General features: G+C 45.3%; 1 protein-coding gene across 5 annotated transcripts; it reads left to right on the top strand.

The window, feature by feature from the left end:
* The first annotated feature begins 1141 nt into the window (after positions 1-1141).
* Positions 1142-21519, top strand: HNRNPF (heterogeneous nuclear ribonucleoprotein F). Of its 5 annotated transcripts, XM_069461191.1 has the most exons (6): positions 1142-1187; positions 1508-1571; positions 11330-11491; positions 12075-12206; positions 13861-13919; positions 19186-21519. In XM_069461191.1, the coding sequence occupies exon 6, from the start codon at positions 19239-19241 to the stop codon at positions 20484-20486; it is 1248 nt and encodes a 415-aa protein (XP_069317292.1). In that variant the 5' UTR covers positions 1142-1187; positions 1508-1571; positions 11330-11491; positions 12075-12206; positions 13861-13919; positions 19186-19238; the 3' UTR covers positions 20487-21519. The 5 variants fall into 5 exon arrangements, with proteins under 5 accessions (XP_069317292.1, XP_069317290.1, XP_069317291.1 ...); XM_069461189.1 differs by lacking the exon at positions 11330-11491; XM_069461193.1 differs by lacking the exons at positions 1142-1187; positions 1508-1571 and adding an exon at positions 1603-2291.
* The last annotated feature ends 372 nt before the right edge of the window (positions 21520-21891 follow it).

The raw sequence follows: 21891 nt of genomic DNA, 5'->3' as shown, positions 1-21891 counted from the left end.
TCCAGTCTTGCTCTCAGGACTCCAGGTTCCCCAAATAGTGTTGTTTACCTCAAAGATTATTGCATCATTGATGGATAGTGGAGAACTGTCAGGCTTGAGGGCATCAAAGAGCCCACTGGGCTCAGAGGCCCTCTTAATGAAAAGATTGCATGAACATATCTGCTTGGAGCTGGTTTCACAGTCCCTAAGTTCTGAAACATTGCTACATTTTTTTTTTTGGTATAATTTTCTTAATAGTTGACTCAGATTGACTACTCAAATTTTTTTCTCCAGAAACATCTTTATACATTATGAGGTATGATGGAGTCATTGTAGGGCTTCCTAAGAATATCTGATTTTTGTAGAAACTGTTTTCTGTAATTTTTGCCTCAAGTTATTTTTCTCCTTGGCCATTTTCACCTCTTCTGACAGCTCCTTTTTCTCTTCCCATTCTTTCTTTCCTGGAACCAGCTTTTGCTGACAAACTGCTCCTTCCTTCATCACGGTCGACCACTCATAATTTGACATTGAGTACTCCTTTTATTTCTCTGGTGATTTTTAATGTTCAGCTTAACCTGTGATGAATGCCTTCACATCTGTTAAGAATCCACCAAAATAAAATGGTAGTAATTATTAGCCCTACAACGCATCAAGAAAAATCTGTTCCGCTGCCTCAATAGGCATAGCCATTAGCCACCAAAATTTGTGCGCTCAGGTGCCCTGTGACTGAAAATCCTGCACTTGCCCTGTGTCTTCTGAGTCACCCTCTGAGGTTTTGGGGCGTTCTCACCCTACGGGATCATCCCGCGAGCTGCTTCCACCTGAGAAATCCCTCCTAAACCCAACCCCTCCGAGACGCCTTAGGCTGCCTCTGGATTTCTTGGGCTCCTTCCTTCCTGCACGAGCAGGACATTTTCTTATCTCATGCTGGTCTTCAAACCAGGCGTCCTTTGGACTCACGCTTCCGCGTTCAGCCGGTTTAACCCAATCAGTGTCCGCCAGGGACTCGGAGCCGCTAGCGGGACCCTGCCCTCCCCGTCCGTCCCGCTCCCGGCTGGCCAATCAACGGCTCCGCTCCGGGCGCGTCACAATGGCGCCGTCGCGGCTCCGCCCCCGGATGCCAGCCACTGGGGTCCCGCCCTGCCGCGGTCCTTACGTCCTTCCGGCTCCGTCGTGGAAGCAGGACGGTGCTGCGTCTTCTGAAGAAGGTAGGGTTCGAGGGGTACCCCACGCGGTCACGCTGTCAGCTAGCAGCGGGGTGGGTACGCAGGCTCCTGGGGCTGCCGTATCTGGGTGCCCAGGGTGTAGGGCCGAGCCAGGGCTGAGCACGCCGGGAGGAGGAGGGCTTCCGGAAGCGCAGCGTGCGCTCGACGGGCGGGAGCTGAGGTCTCGGCCCGCCGCGCGCCTCACGCAGCCCCTGAGAAGCCCCGCCCAGAGCGCGCTGCCGGGGGTTTCCATGGTGATGGTAAACAAGCCTCAACTGCCTCAGCCACAACTGCCAAGTCTCCTGCGTTCCACCCTCCTCTAGGTGCTGCGAGGGACGACGGAGGAGTCGTATGTGAGAGCTGGAGCGCGGAGACTCCGAGCCCGAGGTGAGGGGCGGTCGGAGCGGGCGGGCGGTGAGTCCGAGGTTGAGGGCCGCACCTCCGGGGCCGAGCGGGGACTAGACCCACTGGGGCTGGGGACCGCGGGGCTGAGGTTTGGGATCTGGAAGGCGAGATCCGAGGTCGAGGTCCGCGCCCCCGGACCGAGCGGGGACTAAACCTACCGGGGGTGGAGACCGGGAGGCTGAGGTGTGAGAGCCGAGGTCAAGGGCCTTGCACCCGGGACCAACTGGGAATTGGGCCTAGCGGGGTGGGGACCGTGGCCTGGGATTAGAGATCCGGGAGGCGGGATCCAAGCTCAGGCACCGCACACACCCGGGACAGAGCGGGCACTGAGGCCCACTGGCATCGGGGAGGCAGTGTGTGAGTTCAGGAGCCGCCTAGGTCCTGGTCCTACGGGGTGGGGACTACGGGCTGAGATTTGGGGTTGGGATGGAGGCGAGGAAGGGACGAAGGGCGGCGAGCGGCAGCCGGTACTCCGGGTGGGGCACTGGCGGCCGTCGGAGGGCTCTTTTTAAACGAAAGCTGTGCGCTCACGTGGCCGAGGGCGCCGGGAGTTGCACAAGACTCTCTTGTGGGAAGCTGACTCCGCCCTCCTCCCACGCCCCGCCGCTAGAGCCCCGCTCGCGGGTTTGGGGCCTTTCTTCCTCCTCGGCGGCGGCGCGTGTGCTCGGAGCCGCCGTCTCTGCGTAGTCTCCTGTTGTAAAGGTATCGTGTTGGCGTTTGGGGCAAAAATCTTTGTCTCGTTGGCTTAGTCGGCCGTTTCTTTTTCCACGAGCTTTACTTCTTTGTGTCTTTAAATGTATTCTGCTGATTTCCTCACTGCTCCTGGGGAACTTGTGGACGCGGCCCTGGCCCGCATGGCGCGTTCTCCCGGCCTCCGCGGGCCGCCTGGTCGCGGACCCGGCCCGCCCGACCGCCCCTGGGCGCGTGGTGTGTGTCCGGGAGGGAGGGCAGAGAGCCCAACCTGGCCTGCCTCGCGGGGCGCCCTTCCGCGGCTTTTCCTTCCCGCGGCAGCCGGAGGACAAACGAATGAGCCGCCTCCTAGTTTTCGAAACTACCCGTGGGGCGCCGGGGCCTCCTCCCTGCGACTACAGGCCCGCTGCGTAGCGGGGCCCGCGCGCCGAGGGGCTCGAGCGGCGGCGGCGGCCTCGGCGGCGGCTTCCCGGAACCGCCCGGGCGGGAGTGTGGGCGGAGCGCTGGGGCCCGGCTGGCCTCCGGCGGCCGGAGCCTGCGGAGCGGGAAGAGTTTCGAACGCTGCAAATAATCTTTTGGATTCAAAAAGTCATCCGAGCAGTACTGATCTAAATATAATTCTTCCTATTGCTTCAGTTATATTTTTAAAAGTTAACTACGTATTTGTTTCTGGACTTACAGTAAGAATGGAAATTTCTCGGGTTCTCCGAGTAGACAAAAAATATATTGAGATCTGTCATTGAAAAGTGATGTTTTCAGTGCTAATTTCTATACAAGGTTTTTTCGTTTTAAAATAAGTGAGCAAACTTTCTGCTTTTAATGAATATTGAGAGATTGCTTTATTACTGATGTTAAGCAAGTTCATCTTTTGTCTTTAAGGTCTTATGTTCTTGTAAGCATTTCTGTAAAGTGGTTAGAGTTATTGTTTACATATTATGATCCTTTTTCTAATCTAATGACATTCTTTTTTTTTAGTATTTACCTTTTTTGTTTTTTTTAAATGGCAAACGACTCTAGTTTTCAGTTAAGGGATATCGTTGTAAAGCCTCCCTTTAAACATAAAATCAAGTAAAAACTCTAAGGCAAAACATTGGGTAAATAGGAGGAGTTAGTTCTCCCATGTGGCCAAATCTTGGGAGATCCTGGAGACAGATAAGAGATAAGAGCCCAGTGGAGTGGAGGGGCTGCAGAAATGGGCGGATCCGTTTCCCTGGAAGTGACTTCCCGCCAATCCTCTCTCCCCGCCAATCCTCTCTCCCGTTACCAGAGCTCTGATTCTCTGCCTCTTAAGTGAACCACATTAATTGACCCTTACTCTGGGTCCAGGCACAGAGAGGTAGGTGTTTTACCCCATTTTCAAATCACTTGCTCATGACTACTCTAAATGGGGTTGCTGTATTATCTGCACGGTACAGCTCAGAAAATGGATGCTGGGGAAAGTCACAGGCACACAGGACTGAGTCTCCGGTAGACAGGGATGCCCTCCTCTGCCAGTGCCCGTGCCCACAACCGGTTGCCCTGAGCCATTGTTCTTGTGGAGGACAACAGGGTGGGCAGCGGAAGAACTGAGCTCAGCCAAGACCACTCTGGCTTATTTTACAGCAAACCCCAGACCCGTAAGATTTTTATTCGTATTTATTCTGTGTTTCTAAGGACTCTCTTAAAACAGTACCATTATGACACCTAAAAAAATAATTCCTTGATGATCTAAGTGTTCAGGGTTCAGGTGTCCCTGATTGTGTACAAAATATTTTTATGCAGCTGGTTAGTTTAAATCAGGATCCAAACAAGATTATACTTTATATTTGATAGGTATCTCAATTTATTTTTTTAATTCAGAATAGCACTGTCTGATAGAAATATAATGCAAGCCACATCTGCAATTTTACATTCTCTAATAGTAAAAAGAAATAGATGTGGTTCACTTTAATAATTTAAACTAATATATATCCACAATATTATTTTGCATATGTTTTTAAATTAACATTTTCATATGAAGCCATCAAAATCTAGTGTGAATTTTACAGTTAGAGCATGTCTCAATTTATAACAGCCACATTTGTGGCAAATAGCTGTTGCATTAGACAGGGTTGATCTAATGGATCCCCTTTCTTAAAGGATCCATCCTTACAGTATATTTGTAATGTCGTGTGCAGTTCCCTCCCTACACTCTTGAGTTTTTCTGGTTACATTCTCTTGGTAGTGCTTGAGTCTCTGTTCTTTATATTTCCTATAAAATGGTAGTTACCTCTAGAGGTAGTTCTGATTCCAGTGAGAGTTTTTGGAAAGAATACTTCATTCTTAAGGTGCTGTGTGCATATATTGGTTGGTGTTTTCTGTTTTGTGATGTTAGCAGATATTGATGATCATTACCTAGATCCATCATTTTTTTAGTAGTTTCCAAATTAGTGATATTCTAATTATATATTCCTTCTTGTTTATTAGCAGGAATACTTCTGTATTTTCTTAATCCTTTGATTACTCTACGATGTACTTTATATGTTAAAGGCAGGTCAAGTTTTTTATTCCTTTTTATGTTTACCAATATCCAGCATAATGAATTGGATCCCTATCATGTGCCAAAGGTAGCCAATGATATTTTTTCTAGTATCATTATGAAGTCATAGATTTTAATATGTAGGATGTATTTTAATCCACAGCATCTTTTACTGTCTTTGCTCAGCTTATCCAATTTTTGGCCAGTGAGAGCCGTTCAGACTGGTTCCAATTCTTTCTTGACACAACTTCAACTTAGCATTTCTCATAAAACATTAAAAATTTATCTTTCCTCATACTTTGTCCCCATTGACATATCAATATGAGAAATTACAGTAATTGACTTTGAAATTATCAACTACACTTGCATTCCTGAAATAAACCTGACTTGGTCATGTTATTGCTTTGTGTATTGCTGGATTTGGTTGGCTAATATTTTGGTTATGATTTTTGAATCTGAGTTTTATGGTTGAAATTAGCCAGTGATACTTGATAAACTAATTCTAAAACTTTGGAAATAGAAATCAATTCCAGGTTGATTATAGATTTACATGTAAAAATACAAATCAAAACAGAACTTTATACATTAAGAAAATAACCATAGGGGCTTGGGCTAGGAAAAAGATCTCTTAAACATGACACAAAAAGCAGTAATCATGTAGGGAAGGAGTGACAGACTGGAATTAAAAACTCAACTCTTAATTAGGTTTCTCCTGACGGTGTGCCCCTTTTACAGAACTCTTCACCTAGTATAAATACAGATGCACCTCTACTTGTGATGGGGTTATGTTCCCATCATAAGTTGAAAATGCATTTAATACACTTAGCCTTAGACATGCTTAGAACACTTACATTAGCCTACAATGTCAGGCAAGATCATCTAACACAATGCCTATTTTACATTAAAGCGTTGGATAGCTCATGTAATTTACTGAATAGTGTACTAAAGTGAAAAACAATGGTTTTATAGGTACTTAGAGTATAGTTCCTACTTTCACACCATGATAAAGTTGAAAAATTGTAAGTTGGGGACCATCTGTATTACACATCACACTGTGTCTCCTTATAAATCTAATTGTATCTATACACGAGAGCTATCAGTGACATCTCCATTCCTCTTAATCTTCTAATTGAGGGCCCTTTTCTGCTCTATGATATTTAGTTAGAATAATGCTGTCCAATAGAAGTATGATATGACTGACAAATATAATGTTTTAAATTTTTAAATTGGTGCTACATGCCATATAATTAATCATCTGAAAGTATATACAATTCAGAAGTTTTTAGTATGTTCACAGAGTTGTGAAACCATCACCACTGTCTACTTCCATAACAATCTTATGTTGAAACGCCCTTCCATTCCTGGGATACATCCCACTTGTTCATGGTGTATAATCCATTTTATATGTTGCCAGATTTGGTTTGGTATTTTGGGGGGAATTTTGCCTGTATATATTTGTAAGTCTGTAGTTTTCTTGTGATGTTTTTGTCTGATTTTGGTATCTGGCTGTATTAGTTTGATAGGGCTACCAAAGAAAGTACCATAGACTGGTGGCTTAAACAACAAATTTATTTTCTCAAAGTTCTGGGGGCTAGAAGTCTTAATATCAAGATGTTGACAGAGTTGGTTCCTTCTGAGACAGGAGAAATAACATGTGAATAATAGGAATTCCAGAAGGAGAAAAAGACACAGATGGAGGCAAGAGAAGAGATAAAGAATGGAAGGGAATTTTCCTGGCTTAAGCTCAATTCTGTAGTTCCCATCAGGACATTTTAAAAAGATACAACCCAGGCATATGTTGGTATTAATAAAACTCTTAAGTTTAGAATATAGAGAAAACTGCGTTGGAAAAAGTATGTCTTCCCCCCATTATTTCTTTTCTTTCTTTCTTTCTTTTTTGAGACATTTCTCCCATTTGTTAACTGATACATTTAAAACTCAGTAATTTTTATACCAGAAAGGTTTTTATTCTGTAATGGAGTATCTAAAAGTGCTCTTGTTGTTTTTTTTTTTTTTTTTCTTTGTGAAAATAATTACGGTTTTTGTCCAGCAGTTCTGGTGTCTTAAAACCTGCTTGAGTGAGGTGTGGTGTGTTCTCTGGGTGCTGAGCCCCTCTCCTGTATGTTGCCATGTTCCTTTCCTTCTCCCAGCTGTTCTCTGCTCCCCCAAGGCAGAATGCTGTGGTCTCCTGAGCTACAAACAAGGAGCAGTTTCAGCTCCTGTGGCAGGCTACTTGGAACCTGACAAGGTGTCAGTTTTCCACGGAGGCCCATTCCTCCTAGGCTCCCAAGGGGGATACCTTCCTTGAAGGGGCTGTGGGCACCATGAGCCTTTCTGCCCAGCTCATGGATCTGACTGCATCACTCCGGGGTGCTGCTTGCTCAGGGTTACAGGAGGTAGTCTGGGAATCTTACCTTCCTATAATTGTATTTTTCTTCAGCAGAATCTGTACACACCCATTTCTTAGTTAAGCGTGGATTTTATTTCCTACTATGGGGAGAGAGCCTCCAATTAATCTAAAATGATGAAATTTTCCCTCATTGAGAACAGATTTTATCTTTAGGAACAGAAGTCTAATAGTGCTTCCTTTTATGAACATTTTAAAGAATCCTCACCAGATGCATACATTTTTGTGCTTTCCTTTGTTTCCCTGAGATACCTTGATACTTGACTCATTTGCAAAATACAGTCAATATCAAAGCAACAGTTGTTCCATGTTGGGTAAAAATTTGTTCCTTATGTTTATTTCAAGCATTGTAGATAAATTTAACTATTAACTACATCAAGTAAGCTAAAGGGCCTGATAGCTAGAAAGTAATGGAAAACAGCTTTCCTGTTGCAGGCAGGTCATGACAGACCTGCTTTGTTGGATAGAAATTAGTAATGGCATAAACATTTAAAATGTTAATGATCCATCTACAGCTTCTTGGACCTTAATAGCTCTTAGGATAGCTCTGTGTATGCAGCTTGGCATGTTATGCAAATTGGGTCAGAACTCTCACACTTCATAATCATGAGCCCCTGAAAAGTTAAATAAATACAACTATGTTATGTTGGTCCCCCCCCCCTTTTTTTTTTTCAATGAAGTTGGTCCAGACTTGCATCATATATTTAAGTGAATCCTTGACTTCAAGAAGTGTTTAAAAGCCACTGACTTGGGACGTTACAAAATTCCTGGGTTGGAAGAGACTTTTGAGGCCATTAAATCCAATTTCCAGTGACACACAGGTCTAGGCTCAGTTCACATGCCATACCAAGACAGGGAGTTTCCCCCCCAAGACCCATCTGTGCTCCTCATATGAACAGGCATGAGCCCCAGAAACTGTATCCTAAGTTCTATTTGGTGAATTTAATTTAATAAAAACGACTATAAAGATTTAAAAGGCCAGCCTGAGCAAGAGCGAGACCCTGTCTCTACTAAAAATAGAAAGAAATCAGCTGGACAGCTAAAAACATGTAGAAAAAATTAGCTGGGCATGGTGGTACATGCCTGCAGTCCCAGCTACTCGGGAGGCTGAGGCAGAAGGATTGCTTGAGCCCAGGAGTCTGAGGTTGCTGTGAGTTAGGCTGACGCCACGGCACTCTACTCAGGGCAATGGAGTGAGACACTGTCTCAAAAAAAAAAAAAAAAAGGTAAAAGAATTCACCACAAATAAAAATATTACTACAAAGCAAACAAACACCAAAACATAATCCTGGCAAAGAGCTGCATTAAAAGAAAGAAAGAATTTGAACAAGTATCCAGAGGGAATACATAGGTAATGTACAAAGGAAACAGAATAATATGGGTTTCTAACTTCTACTTGTTTTAAACCTTAGCTATTTATGGGCATGGGGGGGGGGGGAAGAGTTCCTATTCTTTCTATATGGAATTCTGTCACTCTCAGTTCCCACCTACCCTGTTTATGCTTCCTGGCTGTTTGCATGTCTCTTCCTCAGAACCCCATCTGAGCTAATCCACATTTTCTATTTTTTATTAATGCCAAAATTTGTCATAAATTTGCCTGTGCATTTCTTTATTGATTTCCTAGTCCACTGTTCTGTGGACTCACTAAGGCAGGAACTATGCTTATCCTTCCCACTATCTAAGCCCAGCCCCTAACACAGTGTCTCCATCTTATATAAGTGCACAGTGTATTTCTTGGTGAATGAATGGATCTCTCCACGTTTGGTAAATTTTTATCTACTGCACATCACTTAAATCCTTTCACATTCTGCAATTCCCACTTCAGTCTTCCTGGATTTGTCTCATTGCTTCTCATTTTGTCTCCATGTGTCTGTTCCCACTATTCATTTTCTTTTTTTTTTTTTTTTGAGACAGAGTCTCACTCTGTTGCCCAGGCTAGAGTGAGTGCCATGGCGTCAGCCTAGCTCACAGCAACCTCAAACTCCTGAGCTCAAGCGATCCTACTGTCTCAGCCTCCGGAGTAGCTGGGACTACAGGCATGCACCACCATGCCCGGCTAATTTTTTCTATATATATATATTTTTTAGCTGTCCATATAATTTCTTTCTATTTTTAGTAGAGATGGGGTCTCGCTCTTGCTCAGGCTGGTCTGGAACTCCTGAGCTCTAACGATCCGCCCACCTCGGCCTCCCAGAGTGCTAGGATTACAGGCGTGAGCCACCGCGCCCGGCCCCCACTATTCATTTTCGAGATAGCATCTAGTAATGTTCTGTTAAAAAGCAAAACTCGGCCGGGCGCGGTGGCTCACGCCTGTAATCCTAGCACTCTGGGAGGCCGAGGCGGGTGGATTGCTCAAGGTCAGGAGTTCGAGACCAGCCTGAGCGAGACCCCGTCTCTACAAAAAATAGAAAGACATTATATGGACACCTAAAAATCTATATAGAAAAAATTAGCCGGGCATAGTGGCGCATGCCTGTAGTCCCAGCTACTCGGGAGGCTGAGGCAGTAGGATCGCTTGAGCCCAGGAGTTTGAGGTTGCTGTGAGCTAAGCTGACGCCACGGCACTCACTCTAGCCTGGGCAACAAAGTGAGACTCTGTCTCAACAAAAAAAAAAAAAAAAAAAAAGCAAAACTCAAATCATACCACATTCCATTTTGAAACAACTAAGTGACTTCCCACTGGGCTTAGAATAGCGTCCAAAACACCAAACCAGACCTTCAAGGGTAGGAAGAACCTTCCTCTGCCACCCCCTCCCAAAATCGGCACAACTTGATCCTCTGGCTCCAGGGTTCTGTACACATTGTTCCCTCACCACCCATGTCATGACTGATCAATAATTAACACTTGCCTTGCCTGAGTCATGAACCAGTTAATGGAAGAAGGCATAAAGAAAACTACTCAAGTGCAACAAATGCATTCAAATAAAATCAGTGATATATGCATGCCAATCATAAAATACCGAGAATATATATCTGGGGAAGATTTTAAGAAACAAAGTTAATGCTTATAAGCAGTTCAGACCATTTTCATATTAGGTACTCTTTCTGAAAACAAACCAATTTTCTGGCTAATTTTCCTTTATTCTCTTAAATGTGTTTTTGGTGTCTGTTTCTCACTTTCCTTGGAATGAATGGATTTTTGAGTCCTCTGAATTGTCCTCAGTCTCTGATAGTAAGAATAAGCAAGGAGGTAGTGCGGTGTTGGTGGCATTTTTACTGTGGACTATTTCAGATAACAAAAGTAGACTATATTAAAATGAACTCCCATGTACCTGTCACCTAGTTTCAACAGTTACTAGTCATGGACAGTTTTTCCCTACATCCCCACCTACTGCTTCTCTTGTGGATAATTTCCAAACAAATCGTAGCCATCACACTTTATTTTAAAACATAATTCTACTGCATCTAGTCAATGTTCAAATATCCCCTATTGTCTTATTTATAAATTTTTATCAACTTGTTTGAATCATGAGCCAATTATGTCCCGTGTATTGTAGATCCTTGATAAAGCTCTTAAATTTATTTTAATCGGTAAGTGGCACTTCAGTCCTTTTATTTGGAACTGTTCAGAGGAAGGACTGGCTCACTTGTCCTCGTAGAGCTTCCCACAGTCTACATCATCATATTCTCACTTAGTACGTTCTTTCCTATAAAGGGTCTTGTAAAGAAATAAGATTACAGTAGCATAACAGCAAAATTTGTAATTCCTAATATTAAATATCCAGTCACTGCTCACATCATTACAATTGCTTTATAATTGTTCCCCGTATCATTTAAGATTCAAAGGTTCCTAAAATATAGTTGCTTGCTAAGTATAAATTTTAGAAATTGCATTTTAGAAATTGCAATAACAGTTTGGTTATGCAAACTATTAACGTGAGTCCATGGTCAAATGTACAAAAGAAGGTATTGTATATCCACTAGTTTCCCTTTAGTTTGGCGGTTTCTCTTCCACACTGCTATGCCCGTCCCGGTCTCCCCACCCGCTCCCTCCCTAGCTGGTGCTCTGGACTTTCCCCAGCTCGCTCCTTCGGCTCCTTTCTGGAGAACTCACTGAGAACTGTCTTCCTTCTCTCGTTGCTTTTCTTCTCTCCTTCCTCCACTTCCTGCCTGGCCGACCGCGCGGGCCGGGGGCCGCACCTGCAGGCACGCGTTTCCCATTGGTGACATCTTGGCGGGCCCGGCGGGGCACTTCCTCCTCTGCACCCCGTGACCCACGTCCGGCTCTCGGCCTCGGATCACGCGGCCTCCGCTTCCCGGACTCCGGACCCCACGCTTCCTAGGTCCCGACTGCCCATCCCCAGCGTGGTGAGCCGCCGAGTGCAGGCCCCCGGCAGCCTGCCCTTTCGACCCGAGGAGCGGGGCCCGGGCGCTCCGCTCCCCTCCCCTCCTCTCCCCGCCCGCGTCCTGCCGCTCCCCTTTCCCTCTTCCCGCCACCCCGTACCCTGCCCACGCGTCTGGGAGCTCCGGGGGCTGACAGCTCCAACCCCTGCGGTCCCGGGAAGTCACCCCTACCCCCACCCGTTGCCGGTGGGTCCCTGGAGGCCCGCGGGGCAACTCCTTTCCTCCACCCCCGCCCCGGAGGCACTCCCTCGCGGTCCCAGGACTCCCCCACACCCGAGCCGGGGACCCGCCCCGCCCTACCCCCGCTGCTGGCTCCGCCCCCCGCCCGGAAGCTCCCGCCCGAGCCCGCGCGGGCCCGGGGGCCGACCTTCCTGCTGGGCCGGGCGGTCCTGAGGCTGTCGGGTCGCCAGGTGGAGGCCGCGGGAACGCAGTTACCTTGTCACACGACCTCAGCAGTGCTTCCCGCCAAAATACGCGCAGCGGCGCCCCTGAGGTTTCCAACCTAGCAGAAAACGTTTGCCCCTGGCCATTTGAATTTGTGTTTCAGGTTAAGAACAAACAGAAGATGCACCTGGATTTTCCTCGGAGCCCTCTGCATTGTTAAGCTTCGGGTGGAACTTGTGGGCCTTGGGCTGTAAGCCTTGCTTGCTTCATAGAAGTCAGTCCTGCTTCCTCCGTGGTAAGTCTTAGAACAAAACAGTCCGCGGCATAGTCCTGAGGCCGCGGTTCCCGTGGACTTTGGTTTAGGAGCAAACTATCTGAGTAATTAAGGCACTCGGGACAACCCTGCTGTGTGTGCTCCCAGCTGTCTGGAGGTTAAAATTTGTGCTCGGAGTGAAGGGAGGGGGTGGGCTCCTAGTTAAAGCGCTCCTCTGGCCTCCCCGGAGCACAAAGATATGTAAAGTAGGTGAAGCTTAGGTCTTACCCGGGCTTCTGTGCTGAACAAAAGAAAATGTGCTGGGTGGTGCTTAAGCCGCCCTATTTTCTCTGCAAATAAACGTAACTAGTCCTAGTACTCTTAGGCGCACCCTGTTTATCTTGATTGGATCTGCCTGAAGGCAAGTGTAAATCCCGTCTAACCGGTGCGGGGGATGGGGGGGTGAAGCGCACTTTGCAGAGGGGGACTCTTGGTCCCCACTCTGACTTGTTTTAGGGTGTGTGTTTTAACGAAATCCGTGGGTGGTCCACGTGCATTAGCACGTTTGGAAGCCACAGATCTAGAACTTGGAAGGCATCTCGACCCCGTCGCCAGGGGGAGTTGAGCAAAGTCCTCCAGCGGTTTCATAGTGCTGCGGGATTTCTGTCAGCCTTCACTACGCAGTGCCACGGCCCACAGGCTCACGGGGTTTTGTCCGAAATGGGGTAAAGTGGGTCTTGCTGCCAGCTTGTGCGTGTCCCCAGAGAGGTCCCAGGTGTTGAACTTTCAATCACCCTGGAAGGAGCTGGAGTAAACAAGGCAGAAGTGGACCAAGCTAAGATGACTGGGTTCCACTGTCTCTTGGGGGAAAAGGGGAGGGGACTATGGGTGGTTACAGCCTCTAGAAGCCCTGGTTCCAGAGTATTTGAAACTATCCCATTTCTTGAATAGGTTTCCTAATAACTGTAATACTTTCACGTGTACAGCTCCTCCCAATAGTATCATGTAATAAACACAGGAAATTGTAAGGCAGATATAATTCTATTTTAACACAACAGGTTCAACAAAATTGACTGACTTTCGCAATTTCATATTTCCAAAACTAAGAACGCAGCTTAGTTCTCATAAGAATTCCATAGTCTTCAGCCCATGTCCTAGTCCTTTGGGGACAGCTTTATCACGTGAATGTTGGTGATGATAGTGCTTACAATTTTCCTACTGAAAAGCATATTTCAGCAAAGTTGCCTAGTAACTTGGAGTCTTTTGGGTGTGTCTCCACGTTGCCCCCAGAGGGGTTCTTGTAAATCTGGCTGAGTGAGGTCTAGTAAGCATTGTTGCCAGTGCCCATCCCAGAAGAGCCCTGGCCCCTGCGGAGCCGGCGCCCCTCCTCCTCCCTCTATTCTCCGCTCCTGCCCTCGATATTTAAATTTACTCTCCCGTGCTTTGCATTTTCTGTAGACTCACAAGCTGGGTGTTTCCCTTCTGCTGTGCTCTGTATTACCCTATGAAAAGATAAACCACCTAGGTGCCGTTAGGGCGGGAGGTTTAATTGTGTCAACCTTGGGGCTATAAAGGGCTTCCCAGCGGCCACCTTGCCTGGAGGAATTTAAAGCACCCAGCCCCAGAGACTGCCTGCCACTCTGCTGAATGCAGGGGTTCCAAGGCCCTACCGCCAATATTGTTTCTGTTTTTTTAGGACAATTTGTTACCTACTGGAAGTGTCAGCCACAGAAGGCTTCAAGGTTGTTCTTTAAGGTGAGCTATTTTAAGAAAAGTCATATTTCAGTTACAGTGTTTATATTTGATTTGTTGTATTCATAGGCTCCTGGAGTAAAAAAAAAAAAAAAAATTGTTTTTCACTAAATTTTTGTGGGACTCTTTTCAGTTGAGTTTTAGCTAATGAAAAGTCTTGGGACTTCTGAGAAATGGAAGAGAAAGCTAATTATGGAGTACAAGTAGACAATGTTTTAAACATAAATACGGGTTTTAGAGAAGAATGCTCTCTTCACCTTGCCCTCAGAGAAAATCATTTTATTTCTGAAGTATTTCCTGAAACATTTGTAATGTGTGATTAATTTTTTTTTACTCACCACTACACAAACAAGGATATAACGTGTAAGGTGTTATTGGCAGGCATTTAAAGTAATTCTTATGTGAAATGTTAATGTTCTTTTATGCTTCTTGCATGTCTGTCAGCCTAGCTAGGCTGCCACATTCTCAAGGAAGGTGTTGACCCTACATGGTCAGCAGTTAATCCCTAGCTAATCTTGGGCCTGCTGGGTCGGGCCTGTGCTGAGGGTGCTGTCACAATGGCCAACAGAACAGGCACACACAGTCTATCCCCAGTAGCCTTCCAGTGTGGGTCTGAAGGCACCTTTTATACAGATCACAGCAAGAGTGCTATGAGGGTGTGCAGTCTTCCCATTGTGCAGAATGGGAAGACTTATAAAAAGGTGATTTATTTGAGCTGAGACCTTAAGGATTAGCAGGATTTAGCTAGACAGAAGGTTGGGCAGAGTATATTTAGAGAGAGAATTAGTGAGAGCCTCAACCATGTGCGTCACATCCCTGAGGGAGCAGAGAGCATGGCACATTCCAGGAGGAAAAAAAGGAAGTGATGTGAGCTAGACAGGAAAGTGTTGCAGGCTGAGGACCCCATTATTCCTGTGGTCCTTTTTCTGAGGCCAGTGGGAAACCAGTGAGGATTTGGAAACAGGACAGTAACGTAAGTTTTAAAAGAACATTTGAGCTGTGGTTTGGATTGCAATAAGTGCTAGCCATTAATGCTTGGGGAACTTCTAAAATGGGATAAGGGTAGCCTTGAGTAGGCCATTGTAGGTACTTGGAATGAGGGAGGAATATGAGAGAAAGGCAGAAACAAAATTACGGTTTGATAATTCACATTACAAAGAAAAGAATTATTGTGCTCAGTACTCTGTCATTCAGTGTGTTAGGGACTCAGTGTAGAGCTGTTTGACACTAATTGTTGAAAAGGCCGGGTTATAATGGGATTTAGGGGTGAGGGTCCTGTGGAGAATGGGATCTCCCAAGAAAGTTGATTGGATTTGAGGGCTTGGAAGAAGTGGTTCAAGGATTAGTTCAATTTCCTTCTAGAGCCTTTGGGTGTAGGTAAGGCTGCAATTGGAATACAATTGAAGAGAAAATGCCAAGATCATTTGTGGTACAGAGAGGGGAGCTGGGAAGTGGGGTTATGTATGCCACTCTGGGCTTCCGGGAGATGGGGGGACACCTAGAAGAGAATGGGGCCCAGTGAATCCCTGCAGTTAATGTTTGAGGAAGGACTTACAGACTGGGAAAGAATGTCCAGAAAATTAATAGGAATCCCTAACAAGAGTTGCATCATTAGGAGTGAAGGGGAGAGAGTGATTTCCAGGAAGAAATGGTTAAATCCTGCTATGGGAACAAGTAAGATGAAAGTAAGAAAACACTTGGTCTTCTTCCCATGCAGATCCTTGGCACAAGTGGGATCATGCCCTTATGATGATGGGGGTTGGAGGTGACATCAGTAGAGCCCTTTTGACAAGATTTTACTAGAAGAAAAAGCAGGTAGCTGGAGGCAGAGTTGGCACGGGGGGAAGGGCATATAACGTGATTGGTTAGACCTGAGCATATTTGATTGCCAAGGAGACAGTGCACAATGGAGAGAGAGGAAAGAAGGAAGAATTTTCATAGGGTGGGTGAGGTTGGGACCCAGAGCAGAGCTGTTGATAATGATCTCAACTGTAAGGAAAGGCCGCTCCTTGTTTACAAATTCTTAGACTCTGAGGGACCTTCAGGAGGTCCCCATTCCTATTGGAAGTGGAAGGTGATCAACTGAGAGTAAGAGATGACGACAGTATGTAAGGCCACCCTACACAGCTGGGGGCTTTGGGTGAGCAGAGATCCACGGTATGACTGGGTGGTATTGAGGGTCTGCTCTAAGGCTGGTGACCCTGATTTTCTAAATCAGTTCCCAACTGAGGGCAGCTCTAGACCGAGGGGAACATCTGGAGGCATTTTTGGTTGTCACAACTTAGGTGGGAAATGCTACTGGCATCTAGTGGATGGAAACATCCTACAGTGCATGGGCCTGCCCTGCACAACAAATAACTATCTGATCCAAAATGCCAGCAATGCTGAGGCTGAGAAACCTTAGTCTAGAGTCGCCATTTTGCCTGGCTGTGTACAGCTGTGTGAAACAGCCATGGAACAAACAGATATTTGGAATCTTCCAGGGCTCTGGTTTTCCTGGGCACATACAGTGAAGACGTGTGTGTGAGTTCCGTATGAGGAAGGACTGAAGCGATACGTGGGGTCTAAGTTGGATCAGCAAGAATTGAGGGCTGTTCGAAAGGAAGCTGAGGGCTCTATGAGGGAGGATGGCAGTTGTGGGGGAGGCAGGAGGATGTGATTACAGAGCAGGACTTCCACAGTGTCGCTCTTAGACTTTGGAGTCACTGGGGACAGCACTGCCTAGGAAGGCTCCTGGGGGCTGTTGATCATGGGAGATAGTAGGGGTCCAGGGGAAATGGTGGGGGGCTATGGATTAACCTCACAGGCATTGAAGGATGACTAGACCTAAGGCTGGGAACAGAACTTGAGTGAAGCCTCCAGATTCTTGCAGGAGTGAGGAGCATCAGGAGGGAGGTGTGGGTCAAAGACAAGACAGTCAATACCTAAAGGAGCCCTCTCCACCTACTCTGGGAGCCTAAACCCATCACCCAAGACACACAATGAAAACTTGCCTGGTGCCCCAAGAAGGAAATTGTGAAGTGCTAGCACAAAATCCTCCGTGGGCAGGGGAGGGAGAAGCTGCTACTTTTTTTTTTTTTTTTTTTTTTTTTTTTTTTTTTTTTTTTTGCCAGTGTTGCTACACTGAGGTGACTGAGGCCTTCAGGAGTGGAGAGCAAAAAGTGTGCTTGTGGCCAGGCATGGTGGCTCACGCCTGTAATCCTAGCACTCTGGGAGGCCGAGACGGGAGGATTGCTTGAGCTCAGGAGACCAGCCTGAGCAAGAGCAAAATCCCGTCTCTACTGAAAAAAAAAAAAAATAGAAAAAATGAGCCAGGCGTGGTAGTGCATGCCTGTAGTCCCAGCTGTTCAGGAGGCTGAGGTAGGAGGATCGCTTGAGCCCAGGACTTTGAGGTTGCTGTGAACTGAACTGACACCACAGCACTCTAGCCCCGGCAACAGAGTGAGACTGTCTCGGGGGGGAAAAAAGTGTGCTTGTGTTTGTTTCCTTCATTGTTACCTTCTCAAAAAGCACTTTTATTTTAAAATTTGTAACTTGGTAGCTAGATCCATATGTGTTCTCAAACCAAAGCTCAGTAAAAGTTTATTCAACTTATGTACACAGTGAATATTAATACATTTGTAAGTGGGGGGGGCATGAGCAGTACAGGTTAGTCCCCCCTGACTCTTCTCCCTAGAGCCTGCTCCGCGCCACTCTAATCAGCCAGGGTGGTTTTACCTTGGCTGTATGCCTTTCAAAGTAATTGCATTCCTAATCACAACTCTTGAGTAAATTCCCAGTGTTAGGTCTTTTTGATGCTTTCAGGTTATTACGTGTAGATCTGTTTTATTTGTGCTGTTTACACTTTGATTACTGGGGCTCATCACAATATTTTTCACTTCTTCAGTATTAAAAATAAGCATGCAAGGGACATTCTTGTAATCAGGCTCTGTTGCTACTGAAACGCCACTGCTTACAGTGGCTACATGAAATTTTAAAATCATTAGCAATATGATGGGCTTAAACGGTAACTCTTTCCTTAGTTTGATTTTCCCTGATGCTACTATGGTTGAACATCTATTGATGACAGATTTGCTTTTCCATTTCTTACCTATCCCTGCTTTTTGTCTGTTTTTTATTGTGGGTTTGGGGGGATTTTTTTTTTTTTTTTTTAAGGAGCTCTTTAATCTTTTTCTACATGATAAACCACATTTCTTGAAAAGACCACCAGTATTAATGGCTACATCTCTTACACTTAATGGGACACTATTGAAACATTAAATTTACACGTATTCCATGTGCTCCTTTTGAGCCTTAACCACTTAGGTATTTTATGTTGCTCCTTTTATTTATATGTGAACCTGTGAATCATATAATTTGGTTTCTGCATTTATTTGTAGTGTACATAGCTAATATTCTGCTGGTGAGCTTTTCTGCTTCAGTTTGGCCTCACCCTTAACTAGTATTTTGTTTGAATGACAATTAAGGGACAAAATGATACCTCCTTGAATTCTGGAAGCCATTGCTGTCTTGTATCCTGGCAGCATTGTTGTTAGTAAGAACACTGATTCTGGTTCACCCCAGTGTCAAAGAAAATGCTACTCTGTGTTGTGATTTTAAAACCATCTGCTGTGTTCGTCCCTTATTTTTACTTATATGGTATCCAGCCACAAACAAGCAAATTGGTTAAATGTAAGGCCTGTAGTTGAGGGAGAAACTTTCCAGAAGAGGTCTTATCACATTTCATCATTGCAAGTATCTGGAATAAATACAAATCTAAAAAGGAAGTTTGCTGGCTCTAACCAGACTAAAACTTAGATTCCTCTATGTTCAAGGGACCAACTTTATATGAATCTTTCTTTTACTTGATTGATAACCATAATATATCCCATCTGTTTTCTTCCGGTTCTGAGAAATTCTTAATCTCTCTGAATATTGCTTCCAAATTCATTCTCTTTTCTTCCCTTCTAAAACCTGTAATAACTGGCTACTAGAATTTATAGATTTTAGGTTGCTGACTAAAGCCTCCAGAACACATCTTGCTCTTTAAATTTCAAATTTTATTCTTTGTTCTATTTGCTTGTCTTTTTTTAGGCCCCTGATTTGTTCTTATTCAATCTGAGTGGCAGTGTTATTTTTTTTTTTTCTTTGAAAGACTTGGGATCAAGTCTTAACTTCATTCATGCTTGCCTTCCTCATATATAAAATGGGGGAAATAATATTTAGTGCATATTCTTGTTAAGCATGTTAAATGAAAATTTATGTAAAGTAGTTTTTGCTTTCTTTTCAGCCTCAAAAAAAGTTGTGCCTAACCTTGTCTGACATCTGCCCTGCCAAGTGTCCATGATGCTAGGCCCCGAGGGAGGTGAAGGTTTTGTGGTCAAGCTCCGTGGCCTGCCCTGGTCCTGCTCTATTGAGGACGTGCAGAACTTCCTTTCCGACTGCACGATTCGTGATGGGACCGCAGGCGTTCATTTCATCTACACTAGAGAGGGCAGGCAGAGTGGTGAGGCTTTTGTTGAACTTGAATCAGAAGATGATGTAAAAATGGCCCTGAAAAAAGACAGGGAAAGCATGGGACACCGGTACATCGAGGTGTTCAAGTCCCACAGAACCGAGATGGATTGGGTGTTGAAGCACAGCGGTCCCAACAGTGCCGACAGCGCCAACGATGGCTTCGTCCGTCTTCGAGGACTCCCATTTGGATGCACAAAGGAAGAAATTGTCCAGTTCTTCTCAGGGTTGGAAATCGTGCCAAATGGGATCACACTGCCTGTGGACCCTGAGGGCAAGATTACAGGGGAAGCTTTTGTGCAGTTCGCCTCACAGGAGTTAGCTGAGAAGGCTCTGGGGAAGCACAAGGAGAGGATAGGGCACAGGTATATCGAAGTGTTCAAGAGCAGTCAGGAGGAAGTCAGGTCTTACTCAGATCCCCCTCTGAAGTTTATGTCGGTGCAGAGGCCGGGGCCCTATGACCGCCCTGGCACAGCTAGGAGATACATTGGCATCGTGAAGCAGGCGGGCCTGGAGAGGATGCGGCCCGGCGCCTACAGTGCAGGCTACGGCGGCTATGAAGAGTACAGCGGCCTCAGCGATGGCTACGGCTTCACCACTGACCTGTTTGGAAGAGACCTCAGCTACTGTCTCTCAGGCATGTACGACCACAGATACGGAGACAGCGAGTTCACAGTGCAGAGCACCACCGGGCACTGCGTCCACATGAGAGGGCTTCCTTACAAAGCAACCGAGAATGACATTTACAACTTCTTCTCTCCGCTCAACCCCGTGAGAGTGCATATTGAGATTGGCCCAGATGGAAGAGTGACCGGTGAAGCAGACGTGGAGTTTGCCACTCACGAAGAGGCTGTGGCGGCTATGTCCAAAGACAGGGCCAACATGCAGCACAGATACATAGAACTCTTCTTGAATTCGACAACGGGGGCCAGCAATGGGGCGTATAGCAGCCAGGTGATGCAAGGCATGGGGGTGTCGGCAGCCCAGGCCACTTACAGCGGTCTAGAGAGTCAGTCAGTGAGCGGCTGCTACGGGGCTAGCTACAGCGGTCAGAACAGCATGGGCGGATACGATTAGTTTTGTAGGGATGTTGAAGGTTTTTCAATCAAATTTTCACAGGCAGCCAACAAGCAGCGAATGAAGAGCAGTTATAACTCTAGAGGAAGCTCTGGGACCCATTTTGCACCATGAGTTTGTGAAATTTGGATAAAAAAAATTACCTCTTCAGTGTTTTCTCATGCAAACTTTTCTCTAGCATGTGATATTGGGTAAACTAAAACTATTTTCAGCTTTTCTCAATTAACATTTTGGTAGTATACTTCAGAGTGATGTTATCTGAGTTTCAGTAGTTTAAGTATGTTAAATATGGACCTTTTGCCACCACATCGCAGTGAACACACTGGGGAGACGTGCTTTTTTGAAAAACTCAAAGGTGCTAGCTCCCTGATTCAAAAAGAAATATTTCTCATGTTTGTTCATTCTAGTTTATATTTTCATTTAAAATCTTTTAGTTTAAGTTTAAGTTTTTTAAGAGTTAGTTTTGAGAATTGAGACACAATACTAATACTGTAGGAATTGGTGAGGCCTTGACTTAAAACTTTCTTTGTACTGTGATTTCCTTTTGGGTGTATTTTGCTAAGTGAAACTTGTTAAATTTTTTGTTAACTAAATTTTTTTCTTAAAATAAAGATTTTTTCACAATGACTGGCACAAGATTATCTACTCAGCAAAAGGTAGCAAAATGGGTTGTTGAATTCATTTTATTCCTAATGTATTTTAGTGTGAATTTTAAAATTTCGTACATCAAATCTATGATCTCCCTTATATTCTTACAATGAGGCTAAATAAAAGTTTAATAAAAACGTTAATTATGTGAATGGTGGAAATGGTGACTAGAAACAAACATCCTCAGAAGTGTGAAGTAGACACATGCAGCCCCAGGCACCCATGATTTGTGTGCACGGTGGTCTTAACCTATTCGTAGTATCCTGCCGGCCCTTTCCTTGATGCTGGGGTCACGCCCATGGTTCCTGTAGCTAGAGAACTTTAGTTTTGAGTGAGGCTATTACACATATTTCTAGTTTTTAGAAAATGTGCTGATTTGGACTTTGTGTGTATGTGTGTGTGCTTGTGATTATTTTTATGGAGTGCATTCCTGAATTAGCAATGATAGGTTCTCACAGGGTATGCATATTCTCAAGCTTGAGACCTGTTTACAAATTGGTAGTAAAAAATTTCTCTGCACCTAGCAGTGGAAAACAGTGTCCACTCCAGGCAGCTCTACACACAGCATATGGTAGTACCATCGTTTTAACACTTAGAACATGCACTAAGGCAGTTTGTTCTTAAAAATCATCCCACATCCCATGCAAGGCCGGGCACGGTGGCTCACGCCTGTAATCCTAGCACTCTGGGAGGCTGAGGTGGGCGGATCGTTTGAGCTCAGGAGTTCGAGACCAGCCTGAGCAAGAGCAAGACCCTG

This window comes from Eulemur rufifrons, chromosome 28 (assembly GCF_041146395.1).
Source record: "Eulemur rufifrons isolate Redbay chromosome 28, OSU_ERuf_1, whole genome shotgun sequence".
In the NCBI taxonomy this organism is placed as follows: Eukaryota; Metazoa; Chordata; class Mammalia; order Primates; family Lemuridae; genus Eulemur; species Eulemur rufifrons.
This window is presented reverse-complemented; position numbering and strand designations above follow the sequence as displayed.